The 21,257-nt window shown below is 41.5% G+C and overlaps 1 protein-coding gene across 4 annotated transcripts; it reads left to right on the top strand.

The window, feature by feature from the left end:
- The first annotated feature begins 1,562 nt into the window (after positions 1-1,562).
- Positions 1,563-20,860, top strand: lnx2b (ligand of numb-protein X 2b). Of its 4 annotated transcripts, none has more exons than XM_073486684.1 (10): positions 1,563-1,913; positions 7,789-8,376; positions 10,865-11,058; positions 13,763-13,962; positions 15,395-15,817; positions 16,746-16,877; positions 17,793-17,967; positions 18,523-18,766; positions 18,873-19,031; positions 19,118-20,860. In XM_073486684.1, exons 2-10 carry the CDS (start codon positions 7,976-7,978, stop codon positions 19,251-19,253), a joined length of 2,064 nt encoding a protein of 687 aa, XP_073342785.1. In that variant the 5' UTR covers positions 1,563-1,913; positions 7,789-7,975; the 3' UTR covers positions 19,254-20,860. The 4 variants fall into 4 exon arrangements, with proteins under 4 accessions (XP_073342785.1, XP_073342787.1, XP_073342788.1 ...); XM_073486686.1 differs by having other exon boundaries at positions 1,563-1,732; XM_073486687.1 differs by lacking the exon at positions 1,563-1,913 and adding an exon at positions 4,433-4,504.
- The last annotated feature ends 397 nt before the right edge of the window (positions 20,861-21,257 follow it).

Here is a 21,257-nt window from a genome sequence, read left to right on the forward strand (position 1 = left end):
AGCTACAGTGAGGGTTTCGGCTTAAAATGGGTGTAAATAAGGTCTCAAATCAACTTTGGACTTAGATTACACCGGATGTGCTGCATTTGATGTTTAACATTTTATTTTTTCAGTTTTTTAAAGATCAGTTTTTGCAGAAGTGGCGTTATGAACCCCAGAGTATGTCACCGTGTGATCTATATTGTGAACTGAAAGACGATCTTAAGTTTGAAAGGTATCATCTTTGTGAGAGCAGGCGGTACACCCAGGCTATTTATAATCTCAGAGTTTCTAAAAGCAGACTTCCTAAAATAACAGGAAGATACAAAGGTCTGGAAAGAAATGAAAGATGTTGTACTTTATGTGATGATAATTGTCTGGGGACTGAATATCATGTTTTGTTTGAGTGTAAAAATAAAAATATCGTTGATAATAGAAAGAAATATTTGTCAAAATGTTAATCAGCCGTCTATGTTTAAACTTATACTGTTATTGCAGACTGATAAGCCAAAGATTGTATGTAAAGTAGGAGCATTTGTGAGTAATGTTTCACCTCTCTTTAAATAACTATTCTGGTTGTTTACTGTATCATTGTTTTGTTTTATGTTTGTACTTCACACCACGATGTAGTGGTCAAGAGTAAGTAAGACATCTGAATCTGAAGTAAAAATGTCAGCTTTCCAGTTTTCATTACTGCCATCTATCAATAATTCTAATATTATAGTATTTAATCTGAATGTTAGATGTTTACATGTCATTAAGTTACTGTTTTAAAGGGGCACTGTGTAGTTTTGTAGAAGACATTCAAACAGAATTTGAATTAATGAGGTAATAATACAAACTCAGAAATGTTTTCCATAATTGAATAAACAAGCTGTTCACAGAGGAAAATAAGGTCGGCAGAACACTGTTTGAAGCTAGAAAGGTGGCAGGGTCCGCCACATATAAACACATTTCTCAAACTCTTTTTTTTCATGACTGAATAAATAAAACTGACCTTAAAGTACAACTCAATTTCATACTGTTATACTTTGTTTATATGTGGCAGACCCTGCCACCTTTCTAGCTTCAAACAGTGTTTTGGGGACCTAATTTTCCTTTGAGAACAACTTGTTTATTCAATTATGGAAAAAATAAATATTTCTGAGTTTGTATAATTACCTCATTAATATTGTACATATTGAATTTTCTTCTCCAAAACGACACAGTGCCCCTTTAATGTCAGTTTGTTTATTCAGTTGTGAAAACAAAGAGTCTCATTAGACATAAAATCAGTCAATCTTTCTCTGCAGATTAAAATTTCTACACGGTGCACCTTTAAAATAAAAACTAAAAACGCTACATTTGTGTGGGAACAAATATTTTTTTGTCGCATCACAGGCAGGAAAAAAAACAATCAAATAATCTTAAATAAGTCATCATAACTCAAATAAAGTCTGTCTGGACATCTCTCCCTTGTCTTCTCCAAAACCTGCATAGTGCACCTTTAATAACAATGGTTATTTAATTGTAGTCTTGCAGTCAGACAGGGAGAGAGGGGAGGTAAAGGTAACACTGCAGACACACAGGAGCAGATCAGTGCTGTGTCTGTGCACACCTGCCTGGACTTCTCCTTCTCCTTCCTGCCTGTGCAGCCTGAACGTCTCTTGGCTCAAGTGTGTTTGCTCGAAACTGGGAAAGTCGCCCAGCCTCCGCCTGCAGGTTGAACCACACCTGGGACGGAGGACGGTGCTAATTCACCGACAGCAATGCGGTAAAAAAAAAAAGAGAAAGAAAAGAAACAGGAGGAAACCCTCGGTGGTGTGTTGCGGATGCTGTCCAGTGTTTTATGCCGTTTCTTTTTTTAAAAAAGTCGCTACCTTCAGACTTCACACTGATGTCTTTGTGTTAGCTAGCCGCGCGTTAGCTGCTTCCGGAAAACAACCTTCACACAGGTAAGACGAGTTTCGGTCTCGACTTGAGCCAAATCTCCCTCTTTCGCGCGAATAACCCTCAAACAAAGCTGTCCCAGACTTTTAAGTGAGCGCACGACCCGTGTTTAATAGTAAAATGTGGGTGTATAAGGTGAAAAAAAAGTGAGTTTCCGTGCTCAAGGTGTGTGGCAGTCAGCGCTGCTCTCAGCAGGTTTGTGAAGGTGAAGCCATGTCGTGGTGCTGAGCTGCTGTATTCACCGTCGATGTGGCTGGAAACTATGAAGGCTAACTTTTTTATTACCTCTTCTGTCATCTGGATCCGTCACGTTGTTGTGGTGATTAGGGACAAACCGACAGCCATGAGCTGACAGGAGAGAGGGGCAGTGAGTTATTTATGGTCCCAGTGACAACAACACACATCCAGGCAGGCTGGAGAGTGATTACAAAATGTCCCTCTGACTGTCACTGAGCAGCTTTTTCACCTGTGATTTCTACCTGTGTGTGTGTTGGAAAGGAGCTAAGTACATGTACACATGGGTACAGTTGTGTGTTTATATTTAACTTGAGTACTTCAGGGAGAAATATTATACTTTTGTTTGCTCCACTACAGTTATACAGTTAAAATATATGATTAGTTTATACATATAATGCATTACTACCCAACAGTATCTGTAGGAGCTGCCTTTCCATGACAGGTCACAACTTAACATGCATCAGCACTTCATCAGTATTGTTATAACTTATGAGAAAAGCCATCATTTAGGGCTGCAGCTAACAAGGATTTTCATTTTCGGGTATGCATGAGATGGATATGAAAATTTCATGTCATGATGACCCCGTCTAACATAATTGCGATTCACGATATTCTCCCGATAATCATCAAAAATATCCTTTAAAACTATTAAAATTGCACTAAAACATACTGGAATCACTTTAACCTCACCTAACCTTTAAATGTTTTTATTGCATCGCAGATAGGACACCTAGCTTTAATAAGCTAAATAAATGCATGGTGGTAACCTCATCTCCCTGTCGTTCTTAGCTGGGAATCTGTAGCAATTACACACCTGATTTAACCTGTTCTTGTACAAGCCATGCCTTCCGCCGATGACGGGCTCAGCCGATTCAAAACAAATCAGGGATCTAATATAGGACGGTACGTCAGTGATCAACGTATTGTGAGTGTTTTTTGTATCATGATCCGCGATGAAAATCTTTTATCGTCCCGTCCCTACTGTCGGATCATGTTCTCAATTCATCGGTGCGTTGTTTGATCTGTAAGATATCAGAAAATGGTGAAAGGTATTTCCTGAAGTCCTCAAATGTCTTGTTTTGTCTACAAACCCAAAAATATATGTCCATTTTGCTGTTACAGAGAGTAAAGAAACCAGAAAACATCCACATTTAAGAGGCTTGACTCAGAGATGTTTGACTTTTTTTTTCTTGAAAAGTTACTCAAGCTGATTAATCAGTTATCAAAATAGTTGGGATTTATTAAATAGTTGACAAATAATCAGTGAAATTAAAATTGTGATCCCAACTATACATATCTATTTTGAGTAAAATCACTCATCAGCTGAGTATTACCGCTCATGTGTGCTTTAACTGGTTGATTCAGTGAGTGACTTCCTCTGTAGGAAATTAGAAATCTTTTGTTTATGAAAAACTGTCACCTTCTGCCAATCATGCTGTCATCATCCTCGGCTGATGATAGGTGAAGGCCATGGGTGGTGTTTGTTTGGTATGTGTGGTGAGGCTGTTGTACAGTGGGAGGCTCAGAGGCCCTGTGAATACTAGCTTAACCTCAGTGTGTGATTTGTAGGCGAGACACTGGTACCACACCACGTGTGCGTCTCTGCAGTGAGGCTGAGAATCCAGCTGGTTCGCGTGTATGAACGTACAAAGTGGGGAGAGGTTGGAGTGGAGAATGACAGGTTAAATGTCCCTCAGATGGTTTGTTTGGCGTGGATATGAAATGCAAATATTGGTCATTGTAATCAAAGCAGAAGACTTTGCATGTTGTTGCTATAGCAGTTACATAATATTCAAACAGCGCCCAAAATAGATGCTGTTTTATTTCAATTACAAAGGAAACAGCGCTCTAGATTTGAGACAGGCACTGATCATAGGAAATATTCTTGTAACTCTAATGATAAGTGTTGTGCATTTGGTGCAGCCATAAAAGTGTAATCTCAGACATGTAAGAGCTTAGCATCTGATTATGTCATACTGAGACACTGATGATTAAGAATCATTCACTTCTGTAGTAATTCGATTAATTTTCCATTTTATATGCTGTATTTACGTATGTGTTACGTATTTTTATTGTTCATAGAGGTAGACATGACACACATCCTGTCTCATGAGCTCTCATGGAGACATCATTAATCTAACGTGCCTCACCTGTGTTCAACGAGGGTGTGTCGGCACATGTGACTCATTCATATCAACCATGAAAGCGAGTGATTCGGCTCAGCTTTGAAGGAACGCCAACACGGGTAATCCTCTGGGAGACCGGAGGACACCGAAGGGCCACAGACATTTCCCTCCAAAGCTTAGACTGTCACATGATTACAAGGCATTTGATTTGGATAAGGCGTTCCCTCACTAAGGTTAGTTGTACTGGTGCCTTGGTCGGCTCTGAACCTGTGGAAACATATTTCACCACATCAATTTCAAAACTGTCTTGTGGTGCTCATTTGCTGGTGTTTTATTATCACTTGTTACTTTATTTTGGTTGACTAATTAGTAGGCCTTTCATGATAATTAAATTGATTTGTTGGATATATCCTATTGACTGTACAGCGGTGCAGTGACGGCTGACGTGCTCCTCCTCAGTAATGTAACTGCACATCGCAGCGACGCAGACTGCAACGACTGTGATTGTTCCACTTTGGAGCATCGCTACTTGCTGGCATCGTTACCAGCTTCTCCTCTGGTGCTAAGCAGTGGTGCTAATACAGGAGATTGAGACATGTTGTTTCCCCGGTAAACAAACTAACCTTTTCGGCTGTTGCAATCTCTCCTCACTGGCTCTTTTTCGCTTATAATACTTTTCTCTGGGCTAGAGAGAGTGGACAGGCTGGATGTCTGAAGTACAGGCTGCACCTTCACCAGCAGCCCAAGGGCAAATACTGCCTTAACTAAACGAAGTCCTGCATCCAAACTCTCTGCAGACACTCGTACTGTCCACCTGGCCTAGCCCAGAGACACAGCCGCTAGCCAAATAGGTCTGTGTGTTTACCGGGGTGCCACTGTAACCCCAACCCCATATGTAAATGCTCACATCAGTGTAGGCCTCTTGCATAGATTATGGTGTAGGCTCTGTGTAGAGCCTTTGTGAAACCATAAATCAGCCTTAAAATGTCTGACCAACAGTCTGAAACCTTAAGTTAGCTTCAGTCAAGCAGCAAAGCTCACATTTTAAAAAGCTGTTGACTAATTGATTAATTGACTAATCAGTCAATCTGCTAATTGTTTCTGCCCTTCACTTTTTTAACATTATGCTTTTGCATTTTGACAAGTCTCCATTTCACACGGAGGATCCCGAGAAAGACGAGTCCCTTTATTGATGTATTGCTGCCTGCATCCTTGAGAAATATGGAGATGTACTGCTGTGTCAGTGTGGTGTTAGTGTAGAGTGATGGATCGTTACAGAGCCGACGGCCACCTTCAGTCACGGTAATCAGGAGGGTTTACGTGGCCACTGCATGTCTTCCTGTTAAGTTAACCACAGCTCTACTGAAGACAAGCTGCATCCTCTGTGAAACCTACTGGGTGCTCTGTTTAGCCAGCTGTGTCTCCTGGCTAGTTAACGTTGTCGCTTAATCACAAAGTAAATAATACACCTTGATAGGAATGAATGCTTTCTTGATAAGTTAACTGACTGTACCTTTCGCAGTAGGGCAGCACATTGTATTTAATGTAAGTATATTGTATGTTTATGTGTTGTTTCACATTCTTGTTCAGGGTTATGTGATTTTCCAAATAAATGGAGCACAGCCTGGTTTCTACTGCACCTCCCTCTGTGTGCTACAGGATCCATGACCCCTATCCATTACAGGACGAGGTATCACTTGTACAAAGTGAAGACAAAGGGAGAAAGAAGGCCTGTGTGACCTCAGCCGGTGCGCACTTATGTGGAGAGGCGTGTGTGCGCACACATATTTGTAATCGCTCCTGTGTGTTTGCAGTCATTCAGCCACTGAGAGTACTTTACCTGCAGTTGTGCAACATCAGCAGTCTGAGTCCCCAACCCCCCAAACACACACACACACACACACACACACACACACACACACACACACACACACACACACACACACACATTCACTAGCAATGACAGATGCTGAAGGAACACTTCTGCTTTACGCTCACTCTGCCTAGTTACACCAATTCCCCTCTGCATTCCTCACACCGGTGCAGTCAGACCTCATACACATCCATTCCCATACACACAAATATGTGCCCACACAAACACACACACACACACCAGACATTATTCTGACGGTGTGCTGCTGGAGAGGCAGGGCTCTGGTTTCATTCAGGCTTCAGGCAGCTGCTAGGCTAGAGTCTCGTTTGCGTGCAGTCGCTACTGGGCGCTTGACAACAGAGATATCATCTCGGGTGAGTCGCTCCAAGGCAGTAACTCTGAAGATAAAGAAGTCTTTTTGTGGCCGAAATCTTGACTGGGGTTTACAAAGGGAAGGGAACCGGAGGTAATGAGTTCATTGTGGTGGCTTATTTTTGTCTTTTCCATGTGCAAGAGAACAATTTTTCTTTGTTCCTTCGTGTTTTTAGGTGATGTTTTGTACACTTCTGGGCTACTTCAGTCCCTCAGACAGATTCTTATAAATAGATGTCTTTTGAATGTGTTCGGTGCAAAACTACTTGCTTATATTGTACAAAAGAAATTTACGTCAACCTAATGGCACTTTTTGCACCTTAACATAATGAGCAGACAGTAAATGTCCACTCCTTACATTTAATTGTGAGCATCCAATAAAACATTACCAATGTTTTATTGGATGCAAATTATCTAAGCTATCTAAAGCCACTACAAGGTACTTTTTTTGTTGATTCCCCTCTAGACACAAGATGACAAGGGTGAAATTAAATAAAGTTTGTTTTAGTGCCGTTCTGTACCACCAGACTACAGAGCAGCTTCTTTCTTCAGACTGTGAAACTCAATTCGTTCGCAGCGCTTTGCCATTAAAAATCAGTTTTCATTTTATGATTTATGAATCCTGGATAAGTTGGAATCCACCATGGTGAGAAATAGCCGATCTTCTCGCTGATGGTCTCTTTTGCTTATGTAGGTCGTATCGAGCCTTCAGAATTAAATTGAGCTGTTTCATAGCCAGTGAAAATTGTATTAAGTTTAACTGTATGTATTTGGTGTAATTATATGTGAGGTTATTAAATATATTTGGTGTGGCCAAAAGTTTCTCAGAGGAATGCATTCCTAATCAGCAGTCCCCTTATGAGAAGGAATTAAAGGAGATTAGGAGCTGCACAAATCGATGGAGACCACTGCCGATTGGGTGCAAGGGGTCATTAGTGATGGGGGTTGTATTTCTGCCCAGTTCATTCAAAATTCTTACTCTCGTGTAGCGCCATGCCTTTGTTCCTTCCCATTAGCAGGGATTTGACTTTAGTCTGGTTTTCTCTTGCCTCATTTCACAGAGTTTAGCCCTTTGAGAGTGGAGCACGGCGACTTTTTAGCTGAGATGAGAATTCCTTTTGTCCCTCAGGAAACTAGCTGAGAGGAAGCAGCTGCAGCTCGGTGCCATATTGCTGCTGCTCTGTGGATTTGTCATTTCCTGTGGAGCTGGTCGGTATGAGTAGAAATAGTCCAACTTCTGCAGTGGAGCTTACTGTGTTTCTCTCTCAACAGAAAATCAAGATGAAGACATGGAGATAACATTTTTGACTCTGGATCATTGTTTCGCTGTCGGAATGGATTTTAGCTTTGGACACGCAGATACAGACACATGAAGTTTATCAAACAAGGTTTTTAAGGAGATAAGAGGACGTCAATTTTCCCCTGAGACAAACAAGTTTGGACTGATTTCAATCAGCTGATGGCTACAACAGAAACCAAAGCTGCCGGCAGCACTCCGGGTCTGTCGTGGGCGCGGGTCTGTAAGGAGTGTGGCCAGCAGCACGATGGCCTGGAAAGCCACCTGTACGAGTACCAGGACGATGTGGACGATGAACTGGTTTGCCACATCTGTCTGCAGCCCCTCATCAAACCTATGGACACCCCTTGTGGCCACACATATTGCTTTCACTGTCTGAGTAACTTCTTGAAAGAGCAGGACTTCTGCCCTGTGGACCGCCAGCGGCTGCAGCTGCACCAGTGCCGTCCCTCCAGCCTGCTGGTCAGGAACTTGCTGGACAAGCTGACAGTGATGTGCCCCCACAATGCAGAGTGTCAGCTGCAGATGCAGCGCTGTGAACTGCAGCCTCACCTGCACAACAGGTAAGAATAAGGATTGTATGCAGACAGCAGGTTCAGGGGATATTGTTTGACCTTTACCTGGCTAAAATTATTGGCCACAGTGTGTGTTTAAAAGATATGTTCCCTGTCTTTATCAAATACTAAGGGTTGTTCAGTGTTTACCTAAAGGGATGCACCGATATATCAGCCAATATTCACCTTGTTTCACTGCTATCAGCCAATCAGTAAATAAGATAATATTAACTGATGGCAGAGGCTGATGTTTATCTGTCCGTCACATCAATTTTGCCCTGGCACGTTCCTGAGCTACTGCCTCATGACATCCCTGCCATGCTCTTTCAAAGATATCGTCATGAAGGGCTGAATGGCTTTAAAACAGTTGCGTTTTGTGTTTTTTTACAATGAAGAATTCTTTGTTTGAATGACACAAAAGGAAAAAAACAACAAAAAAATCATTATCGGTATCGGCTGTTGGCGAATTGTTATTTTAAACATCGCAATAAGTATCAGCCCAGGATATTATAATCTGTGTATCCCTATTCACAACATCATGAGCAGCTGTTTTGTATATGTAATGTAATCCTGCACATTTGTTTTTGCATAAACATCTTTTTGACCCTTCAGTCACCTCTAGTTTGCTGTAGAAAAGTCAAATCAAAGAGGCTGAGGCTGACCTTGCCTCAAGCAGAACATTCTTGTTTATCATGCTGCAGCTGGAGAAACAAACAACCAACAACAGACTGTTTCACACACAATACAAAGGCAACACATGGATGATGTAAGAAATGGGGAGACATGACATCAGTAGACTGAAGTTTTGTCATGAGACAGTGGGGGGCTTTTAGCAGGGATTCGAGGCATGGATTCAAATAGAGACAAAGGTATATAAGGAATATCAGGGAGAATACATCTGAAGAGTTGTACATCACAGTGAGTAATATATTATAGTACAAGACGGTTGGCATATTAATAGGAAGAGAGCATAGGATATGTGTTCATAACAAGAGAACCTTGTATAGAGAAAATATGACACTTACAAATTCCTTCCAGTGTTGAATGACTTTTTACTCCATGCAAATCAGGGGTGTTTCAATATTGAGGTATTCACAATAATTCTGATATTGTAAAATGGAATATTGCAATCCTGTTGATAATACACACATGATAAAGTCACGTGAATTATCCCACAAAGATGTTACGCCTTGTCCGTCTCTTGTTTATGAGTTTATCTGCTTGCTTTTTCACTATTTATTGAGTGTAATTGTTCTTTCCGTACACTTATTTTTTTACACAGTTATGGTTACAGTTACAGACTCTCTCCACCACCACCTCCTAGATATCACAATAATATCGTCATCATGAATTTGTTTGGGCACGATAATCGTGTAGTGAAAATCTGATAGCCCTAATGCAAATCAGGCAAAAGTCGTAAGTACTTAAACAATTAGAAAAGTTCAGCACTGTTAGGCCCACCCCTAAAGTTCCTGTACTTTTGGAAAGTACTACCTTCCCCCAAACAGGGACTGTATGGGAGGTAAAATAATGTCCCTGGACCTTGATTTGGACACTGTTCCCTGCAGTTTAAACGCACCGAGATCCACCAGAGATTGTCTCTGGTGCTCTTAGGTTTTGATCTTAGGCTTCCTTCTATCCACTGAAAAACAAACCCCACAAAAGGAATAGTTCGATATTTCTGGCAATGTGCTTTCTTTTTAAGAGTTAGATAAGGAGGTTGATATCATTCTCATATTTGTCTGTCAAATATGAAGCTACAGCCAGAAGTGGGTTAGCTTAGCACAAAGACTGAACGCATGGCGAAACAGCCACCATTGTTGGGCTTAGTCTAACAACATCCACCTAACGGCACCTGAAGTTCACTGTTTTAAGTCATGACTAAAGAATTCTGTCTCCTCTCAAGAATGTAAAATAACTGTAATCAAAATTGTTTGTTTCTCCTCTTCATGCCCTATTTCAGACTGTTTTTTTCCCTCTTTGAAACTGTGCTATTTATTCCTCTTTGCTCAGTCCCTCTATGAACACACAAACTAGTAATTATTGAGCTGGAGGCAAGCTGCAGGTCAGCAGTCGTGTTGTTCACATGGCCAGTGTGGTGCTTATCATCCTGGTGGCCAGCCGTGACGCAGTCAGCTGTGGGTGGCAGATTGCCCTGCTGCAGCCTCTCTGTGCAAACAGTGAGGAGACAAAGTTCAGGCATGAGGAACAAGCAGCAGTCCCAGCACTCCGACTGACTTAATCAGACTCAACCTGTCTCACCAGACACCCTGCAATGCAGTAAAACTGTCTATTCATCTGCATAGTGCTTCTCTACTGAATACTGTGTATATATTCACATTTTTTCTTTTTGTCTCCTCCTGTCTGCATTTATGTGTTCATCCATTCCTGACATTTAAGAACATCCCTTTCCATTTTACCATAAAGTGTTTCTAAAAGAGTTAAACCTCTGCTCAGTCATCGGCCACATTTCCTCCATGTTCCTGTCTCTCCTCAGATGTCCTGTTTTTAGAAGACTGAGGGAGGAAGCAGAGAAAAGGAAGAGGCCCTCGTGGAACGAGCTAAAGGGACGTAAGAGTGACGGGGAGTTGTCTGGTGATGCTAAACATTCAGCGACTCTGTCCCGAAATCCCACCAGAGATCAGCCTGAGCCTGGACTGATTAATCCTGCCTATGAAGAGAGTGAGGATGGTATGGAGTCATTTTTATCACACTTAAAATAAATGATATACAACAGCTTTCTTTTCTTTCTACCCACATAGACACAAACACAACAATCGGTTTCGGTAATGCTTGTTGTCGGTGACAACAAAGTCCCGTCAAATCAAAAAGAAAAAGAAAAAGTTTGTTGACTTCGGAAGGAAGAACGTGCTTCTCAGCATGTTAATAAAATCTGCCATGTGTCCCGAGATGTCCGTTTAAAGATAATACACTCTGTGAGTTTTTTTTTAGTTTTTCTTTTATCACTCACAGATGATCTCTGCCTCCCTCCGACATACCTCCCACATAAGTAATGCAACATCGCGACATAACTCCCATGCCAACAGCACTTGAACAAATACAAGTTTGATCTCCAAGGTTTGAATCATTTTTCTTGGTAACCCTATGGAGACGCACCAAACCAGTTGAAACTGTCTTGAATCTCCGCTCACATCAGTGCAACAACAGGATTGGCCGATATGTTTCCCGGTTATCTTATCACGTCTCTGGTGACACTGAATAATATTTATAGAAGCTTCTAGCCTGAACGGAAACAGTCTGGGTATGATTGCAGAAAACCTAAATCCTCGTTACCGTCCCCTTCAGTGGGGGTGGTTGTCAAAACACACAGACGGGAATTGCTGATGTTTTTAGCCTCGAGGCTTTGAGTCTGTTGCAGGTGAATCATCAGCCAAGTTGTAGGAACTTGCACCAGCTCACAGATGTTTTAACCAGACAGTGTCATCCCGGGGGAAAACCCTAAAAGCACCCTACAAACCACCACCAAAGACCAAAGTCCATTAGACATAGTTTCCAGGCAACTGGTAATCAGTGTCTACAGAGAAGTTTGCATTGTTGTCATTTAATCACTATTTCAATCAAATGACTGTTTTATTCTCTTACAATCCGTACAGAACGAAGCGAAAGATAATTAACTTACACTTTTAAATGTACAGTTAAGTTTTATATTTATTAATTGTTGTAATAATGTTTTTAAAAGTCAGCATGTTGACTCATCCAGGTCAGACAGAAGGATAGCAATGCTTTGGAGTTATCTGTAGCATGTAAGTACTTGTACGGATCAATCTTAAGGCTGAGATACTGTTCTTGTGCAGTTCATCACAAGTTCCACCCTGTTTCTCATCTATTTTACTGTGAACTGTGTGCTGTTAAAACAAACGTCAAAACAAATGTCTGCCTCTGTAAAGGTTGTCTCCAGATTTTGTTTTCTTGCTTTTTTTCTTTGAGCTTGGAAGAGAAGATCAGCATCTATCTCTGTGCTTTCAGTCAGCAGACTGGTACAAGATATGCTCAGTTTATCTCTTATCACAAACAACGCATCAGAAAATGTCAGCGTGTTCCTTTTACTTTGTGTATGTACTGTGACAGATATAATTACGAGACCCTTTTCACTTATTACATAATAATCACTCAATGGTATGCTGTAAATGGTGCTGTTATAAAGGATAATTACAGGTAGTTCCAACATGGGCCGTATTTTCATCGTTCTAGCTCTGGTTTACGTACTTAACGGCTTCCTATGCAGGATTTGTTTGTTGTTGTCTGTAAACACACCAGGTACAGTATGGGATTCTGGAGTAAGATAGGTGATAAGTGTCATTTACAGGTCATCAATAACCGATGCTTTTGCGCTGGTGAGCCACACAAACCAATGGAAAGACAATCAGCTATCTTTCTCCAAGTCGCTGACGTTTGAAAATGTCCCAAACATTGCAAAATAATACGAAAATACAGGCAAAATACTCAAAAATACTCTTGGGTCAAAGTGATAACCGAGAGGGATTATTTTTATAAGTCTGTACATTGTTTTTTAGGAAAGTCCTGCATAGTTGACCTTCAGTAATTGTTCAGATCTGGGACATGTCTGGTGATGTCACTACAAAGAATCCAGATGGTGCAGGCATGATGATCCAAAACCACTTTATTTGGTTGGTGAGAGTGAAAGTGACACGTGAAATGCAATGATTCCTCACTGCATGATAACACTGTGCATGTAATACCATGTTTGGCCAAATTTGAACCAGGAAGTTGGTCTGTAAACTGAGCTAACCTGGGATCTGTTAAAACCTGTGTGGTTTGACGACGTTGCATTCCCAGATAAACTGTCATAACTTCTGAGGGGAATGATGGCTAGGTCATTTATATTTAAACTGTATTATAGTTATTAGTTAGTTAGTTATTATATTTTACAATGATAATAATAGTAATAATAATAATGATAATAATAATATGCTTTATTGACATAGCACTTTTCAAAAACAAGTTTACCAAGTGCTGCACGGACATGAAAGCAGAAAACACACAGTGCAATTACAACATTAAATGCTGCCAGGGGGAATAAAAATATAGATAAAAGAAAATCCTAAGAATAAATATATGAATAAGGGCATAAACAAGAAAATACCTTTTAAAGATTTGAGTGTAAGAAATGAAAAGGTCATTAATATCAGAAGGGGCAAGGTTGATCAGTGATTTAAAAACCAGGGTAACCAGCGCAGTGAGGCTAGGAGAATAGGAGGCGTGCGCCAATTTCCTCGTTCTTGTAAGAACCCTGACACCAGTAAGTTGGGGGGAGTTGATCGATTCTTGTGGCTGTTGTCTTGAGTATTTGTTTCATAAACAGGTGATGCAGTCATATTTATCCCACCTTGAACTCTCTTCCTCCTCCCTCCAGACAACACCCCCCTGCGGTCCAGCCTGGTGGCCGAGGCCAACGTGGTGGAGCTGTTCAGAGAGGAGCCGGAGGAGGAGCTGGGCCTCCGCATCGTGGGGGGGAAAGACACACCGCTGGGGAACATAGTCATCCAGGAGATTGTCAGGGACTCGCTGGCAGCTCGTGATGGCAGACTGGCCCCAGGGGACCACATTTTAGAGGTGAGAGAGGGACGTAGTATTAAGTATTCACCTCTTCTTCAGTATGGGAATTCAGAGGGGATCATGGTGGCAGAGCGTGACACAGTTCAACATGTTTTTGCATCAACACTTTGTCACTGTGTTTTTGTGGTAGCGTAAACAAAGTGCTTTGAAGCGGGAAAGTAGATTTTCAAGAGAAACAAGTTTTAGCTCCATGGTAACAAGGCGTGGTTTGGACAGCCGAGCCAAACACGACGAGTCAGTGGAAACAAACGTACCTTGCTGCTGTCACAGACTGACATCTGTTTGAGAGGGTGTGCTAAAATGTTGTTTTTGAATTATTATGGAACAATAATGTGCATCTAATGTCTATTTCCGTTATTGGTTAATCTGCTGTTTATTTTCTTAATTAATGTTAATTAATGGTCTATAAAACATCAGAAACTGCATAACATTACAATATTATGCAGCCCAATATGATGTTATTACATGTCTTGTTTTGTCTGAGCAGCAGTCCAAACCCCCAAATCCTCCTGGAGTCATCAAATGTTTGAAAAAAATGACTTTTATTGAGAATAATTAATTTTCTAAACAGTTGCAGTTTTTCCAGTAAGCAACTTAGCGATTAATTGACTAATTGTTGCAGCTTTAGTGCCACTACAGCATTTTAACATTTTATTTTCTAAATATTAGAGGCCAGTGTCAATACTCATAAATGCTATAAGAATGTATGAAATAATTTTGAGTTTGGTTTCATGTTTTATTTGCGGTAACAGTTGTGTTACTCACAGAGGACAAGTTGGCCTGCAGAATATGAATCACTTTGAGATTTTAATAAGTTGTGGTTTCCCCTCTTCCAACAATGTCCTCCTCCTTGGATTTCTACCCTCCGGTTCTCCTGGAACGTGGTACGGCTGTAAACCGAGCTCAGAGACTATTTCAGCCTTGACGCTGGCACCTCTGCTTCAGTGTGTCCTCCAAAATCTTCTAAAGCTAACAAATCCCAAACCTAGAAATGAAAACAAAACCCCGCCGGGCAACAAGCCGCCTTCAGGATGTGAAATATTAGCTGCTGTTTTTGCCTCTTGTGGGAAAGCTGGTGGATGTAAAGAGATACGGTGAAGATGAGAGAAGATTGCATCATTAAGATCTTGAAACTCAATCTTTCTCTTCCCCTCGAATTGATGCATTGATTTTTTTTTTTTAAAGCAATTATCATTTTGACAGGGTCTCATAGAGGCAAATTTTATGGATCTGATCATTGTAATACAAGATAAAGATGAAGAAAGTCAGATATGTACAATTATAGTGCAGGAAAAGTAAGGTTATAAGTTGATCTGTCTTTCCTCATAACTTTCTATAGTTGCGGTATACATGTACAGTGTGTACTGCCATGTTTCTGTCTCCACCACTGACCCTGTTGTTTCTCCTCTCCCTGGTGTTGTGTTTCCAGGTGAATGATGTCAGTTTGGCGTCAGTCCCCCACGCCCGGGCCATGGCAGTGCTACGGATGCCTTCCCTCCTCAAGCTCACCGTTATGCAGGAGAAAGGTTTCAAAACGAGGGATCCGCGTCCTGATCATCACCCTTCCTCTTCCACCGCCCCGCAGCCCTCTCACAGTCCCCATGGCAACACTACCTCCAATCACAACCCTGGCACGGTCCTGCAGGTGACGTTAATGAAGAGTCAGCGCAGCGAACCGCTTGGCATCAAACTCATCCGCAAGTCAGATGAGAGTGGCGTTTTCATCCTGGACTTGCTGTCTGGTGGTTTGGCAGCCAAAGACGGAAAACTGAGGAACAATGACAAGGTGCTGGCCATCAATGGACACGACCTGAGGCATGGTACACCTGAGAGCGCTGCCCAGATCATACAGGTATATTCAAGACTAGAGATAGAATTTTGTACATTTTAACCTATTAACAACAAATGAGATACACTCGAGATTGATTTCTGCTCTTGGTTTGAGATCATTTCTGTATGTTGAACTTAATTAAGTTAAAGTTCTGTCATTTTTAGCATGAACTAGTTCAAACTCATCTGTGTTGACACATTTATGGAATTACAGGCAGATTTTGGAGGATGTTTGCCAAAAAGTATACACAAATGAACCAATGTTCAAAAAAAGACATCAATGCAAACATGAACAGGATAATATGAGTAATGTTGTTCATTCATAAAAAGGCTGGTGTTCAGCCATCAGCTTCCACAAGGAAGATTTTCACAACAGCCACTGCTTTCAATCACTTTACAGTGATGCAACATTAACAAAACAAGCCTGAAAGCATTGTGCCTTGTGGCTTAGCAGTTGCAGCATTCATTACACTGCACAATGAGACTAATATGAGCAAACAGGATCATGACGATAGTCTTAGAAATCGTCTGGATACCAATTTGGCTCATGCACAACCGAAAAGCTCTCCCTCAAGGGCATGAATTTACCTGGCAAATCTGATAGCAATCTGGCAATGATGATATGCCCATAAATGAGATCTATTTGGCCTGATAGTGGCCACAAAGGCAAAGGTCAAGGGATCTCTAAATTTCACAAAATATATCCTCTAGGGACCATGAATATCAATACAAAAATGTCATGGCAGAAAAATGATAGATGGGCCAAAACCGCCATAGACCCCAGGGTGAAACAATGAAGTGTGTCAAATGTGATAGATTATGTATCTGAAGCCAGATACAGGTCTCTGTAAGTTCCTGACAATACATTACCATGATTACTCTGAACTATTACTGTAGCAAATCAATCTGAAAACTCAATAATTATGGCACAAAACATGTAAAACTACCAGGGGAGCGAGGTGCGTGTGAACTTCGTGGTGATGAGACCTGCAGAGACTCAGGAGGAAGGAGGAAGCAGCAGAGAGGGGAGAGCCAGGAGGCCTGAGCCGCAGTACTTCAAGCGCCGGTCCACCTACATGAAGGTAAAACTGATCATTTCCTCACAGACTAACGCTGAAATTACTTTTAAATAGAGTATTTTATATCCACATCTGTTTGGGCTCTTGCCAGCTGTTGGCTGCTGGAATCTTAGCTTCCTGTTACATCATTAAGCTCAGTGTTGGTCGCAGTATCTTACAAACTTTACATGTTTCTGTTTACTCAGTGTAATTGTGACGATCGCTCCTTTGTCAGTGACACTCAGTTGTGCCATACACTGTCACTGCAAAGAATAGCAACCCCCCAGTTGGGGGTGAGAAGCTTTGAGAGCAGACACCTGCGTCGGTGAGCGGAGATGAAAGCCCTTCTCCGGGGCCTCCCTCTGTCCTGATCAAAAGGCCCGGGGTGCTGCTCACTCTGCTGCTACGGGGCCACTGTCTTGTTGTTTTTTGGCCGTTTCTTTGCGTGGCAGAGGATCAAAGCTGGTAACAGTTAGCTTTCGCCTGCAGAGTCGAGCCTTTTCGTCTTGCTGGGGGGGATGGGTTCCCTGCTGGGGGGAGGAAGAACCCCCACCTCCCCCTAAACTTCCCTTCTCATGGTTTACAGACTCCAGAGGGAAACAAGGAGGATGGTTGAAGTTGTCATTTTCCACACATCTTTTCCACTACGAGAGCTTAGTGTTGATCCTCACACGTTCCCTCTACTCTTACCTCTCAGCTCCTTCTCAAATGTTTCACATTTGTTTCTACGAGTGGTTTCGTAAGAGGAGTCAATTGAGTCAAAGCGTCCTGGAGAGGCTGAAGTTAAGTGGAAGCACAGACTTCATGTAAGAATAAGAATAAGAAAAAACAGTGATTGAAAATAGTGAACAAGGCCAGCACTGTTTTAAAAATTATTTCGGTGATGTTGATCAATATTTTAGGTAATGCTTGGTTTGATTTGTCTCCTTGTTCATACAGGATCCTCCAGGTGGGTTTTCCAGCCAGGAGAAGACTGTGAGCCTCAAAAAGGAGCCTCGGCTCTCACTGGGCATCACCATCGCTGGGGGGAGGGACTGTCGCAGCCGCCTGCCTGTTTACATCACGAGTGTGCAGCCTGTCGGCTGTCTGCACCGAGATGGCACCATCAAAAGAGGTATAAGGCAGCACCTAGTCATCTGTGACTGTCTTTGAGGTGTTATTTTTGTGGCCAGTGCTGCAACTACCCACCAACAGTACACAATCCCAAAAAAAGAGTAAAAACCTTCTGTCGTCTCCAACTTCTTCTGTGATCATGAATTCTACACAGTGATGTGGCCGATTATACAGCACAGCTGTCGTCATTAATCATAATTCTTTTGATTTTGTCAGACACATCTCGACAGTTAAATACTTATGTGGTCAGCCGGCTGTCTCTCTCACGTCTCATCAGTTTTTGGCTGCAGTTTTGTTGTTTTGTGATCCTAAAAAGGGTGAAGAAGAAAAGATTGAAATGTTTTTCATAATGTACAGATGTTACACTGTTGACAGATTGACAGACATCTTGAAACACTAACGTAGATGCAAATCCTCTATTAAAATGAATCCATCTGGTTTAATTGACAGAAAATAAAGTTCACCCCTGAGTAAGAAAATGAAAAATTGTTTCTCCTGTTGACCACAGAGCTCATCTTAACTGTCAGTGTCCACAACATCATCTGTGTTTCTTCAGGTGACGTCCTGCTGAGCATCAACGGTGTCGATCTGACCCAGCTGACCTACAGCGAGGCCGTTTCTGTGCTGAAGGCTCAGACAGCTCAGTCCCAGGTGGTGCTCCGTGTCATCCAGACTCTCTCTGAGGACTCCGAGGAGGACATTGAGGCTGCCAACAAGGACGACCTGGACCCCTTAGAGGAGCTACGAGACGACACCCTCAACTGGACGCCGCTGTGGACTCGTTGGCTGGGGTTACCGAGGTAGAGCCAGTTCATTCCCACCTGAAAACTGTTCCTCTACTTCAAGTGTATTCTGTTTATTTTCATGTGAAAGACGCACTCTGACTCTGCCCTTTTGTTGTTTCAGTCACATGCACTGGTGCCGGGACATCGTCCTGCAGAAGACCAACAACGAGAGCTGGGGCTTCAGTATCGTCGGGGGCTATGAGGAGAGCCACGGCCAGCAGCCTTTCTTCATCAAAACCATTGTGCCTGGTACGCCTGCTCACTTTGACGGACGCCTCAAGTAAGTTTCACCCCCATGTGATGTAATCAGCTCCTGTATCCTGTCATCACTCAGACTCCCTGTTAATGATCTGCGGTTCTCTGCAGGTGTGGTGATGAGATCGTGGCGGTGAACGGAGCCACAACCGTGGGGATGAACAACTCTTCACTCATCCCCATGCTCAAACTGCAGAAGAATAAAGTCACGCTGACTGTGGTGTCCTGGCCCGGGAGTCTCGTGTAGCACAACACACTTTTACTTACTACACCATCACCCTCTTAGTTGATCACATGCACACACAGATCGGTGCCCTGTTCTGCTGCATTCTTGACTCTCCGTCCCCTCCATATGTGACTCATTGTTTGGTTACATTCTTGTTCCACCCTTCGATTGGTTATGTAACACAGGACTTTTGTGTACTTAAGAGCCATCATGTGCACAATGTAAATGACTTTCCCAGGCAGAGTCTCAGCAGGTAGCTGTTAGTTTCCCTCTCACACTGAAAGGGCAGATGATTGCACAAAATGGGTTTAATCAGGGTGCAAAAAATGATGACAATCAGTGAATTATATCTGTAGGGCAAACTGGAAGGAGAATCGGTGTTTGTAACATAATTTTAATCCTTTTGTGAATACTTAAAGTACTTTTGCTTTCCTGTTGACTAATGTTATCATTTTGTAGCCATGACTTGATTCAAGTGATTCACATAAACGGCATTCAAAGATGAAATGTAGCGCTTTAAATACATCTACACAGCTGTGATTTAAGAATTATAGACGCCAAAGACAGAAAGATCATCCTGTCCTGCACCTTTTGTCCCACTGGTGTGATTGAATCAACTTTATTTACATTGCACTTTCAAAACATGCATCAAAGTAACATTGTAGAAGTTCACCCAAAAATGAAAATTCAGTTATTATCTTCTCACCCTCATGCCAAAAAACAAATACAAAAACACGCCATCCACAAAACATTTCTGGAGTTTCACGGCAAAAGAGCGTTGCAGCATTTTCCTAAACAACTGAAGTAGATGGAGACTCGTTTTAAAACACAGAAAATCATAAAAATCACACTAATCACACTATGAAACTTCACCCAACTTTCCATCCACATAAGATAGGTAGATAATGACTCAATTTTCATTTTAAGGTGAACTTACCCTTTAAAGAATAAAATCAACGGCTACATCGTGTTTATAAAAAGACAGGAAGGTTGTTTAAAAAGTCACCTTTGGTTCAATTTAAAGTGGCCTAAAGAATCTGAAATATCTGAGGTGCAGTCCTATAAGGTAATCAATAAAATCTGACACACTCCTCAACTTAACAGGAAAGCGTGGACCATTTAATCAGCTACGTTGGGAGGAAACAGCTCGGGGTTGAGGTTTTCAACAGGAAATAAACTTGGACACATTTATGTTTTAATGAAAAGTGTTGTTAATGCTATAGATAACACATTCAGCAGTCTGATTTAATAATTGACACATTTGCATTGATTTGTGCTCTGTATTTATTTGTTTTAAATGATATAGTGGCTCATACTGAATGACTTTGACGAGCGTGTGGACATTGAAGGACAAACCAGAATGTAAACCTGCCTTAAATTGCCACTGTACCACATGTTTCTCCTCTCACTATACACAGTTTATAGGAAAAGTTTAATGGCCTTGTTCAGACACTTTTGTGTTACCTCGTTTAATTTTGTTGTGTCAGCACATTCCAGGTGGCCTTCCTTGTGTCTTTACTGATACGAGACTTATTGAGTAACACACAGACAGTATATATAAACAGTAGGTAGTGTGCATATAAGCCTGTCCACTGTTTCATTATGTTCAATAAAATCATAACAAGTCATGTGTTTTATAATGACTTCTAACTGCTCTACTTTTAGGGACGTTAATCAGTTTGGCAAAGGGCGAGAGACAAAAGTGAAGGAGTTTAAAGCAGGAGAGGAGGATTCACATATTTTATCTAATACACACACTCAAGTTCATTTTCGTAAAACTAGACATTAATAACCTTTTCCTTACAATGTGTCTGAACGACAGTACTCAGGATGTCGTGGAGACCATTTATAGAGTATGAAGTTATAACAAGTAGTTGATTTGTTGTCATTTTCTACAAACAGAATAAGAGTCAAAAGTGCTTTGTTGTCAATAAGATAATTACCATTATTATCGTCTATTTTTCTGGCGTTATTTATTGCTGCATTCCATATAAAAATAAGATTAGTACATGAAATGACACTATG

This window comes from Pagrus major, chromosome 18 (assembly GCF_040436345.1).
Source record: "Pagrus major chromosome 18, Pma_NU_1.0".
NCBI classification, from domain to species: Eukaryota; Metazoa; Chordata; class Actinopteri; order Spariformes; family Sparidae; genus Pagrus; species Pagrus major.

Bases quoted from the DNA above. Each gene is read 5' to 3' on its own strand.
- lnx2b (XM_073486684.1), top strand. From the start codon at position 7,976: ATGGCTACAACAGAAACCAAAGCTGCCGGCAGCACTCCGGGTCTGTCG. The intron at 17,968-18,522 runs GTATAAGGCAGC...GTGTTTCTTCAG, and splicing joins AGATGGCACCATCAAAAGAG to GTGACGTCCTGCTGAGCATC. The intron at 19,032-19,117 runs GTAAGTTTCACC...GGTTCTCTGCAG, and splicing joins CACTTTGACGGACGCCTCAA to GTGTGGTGATGAGATCGTGG.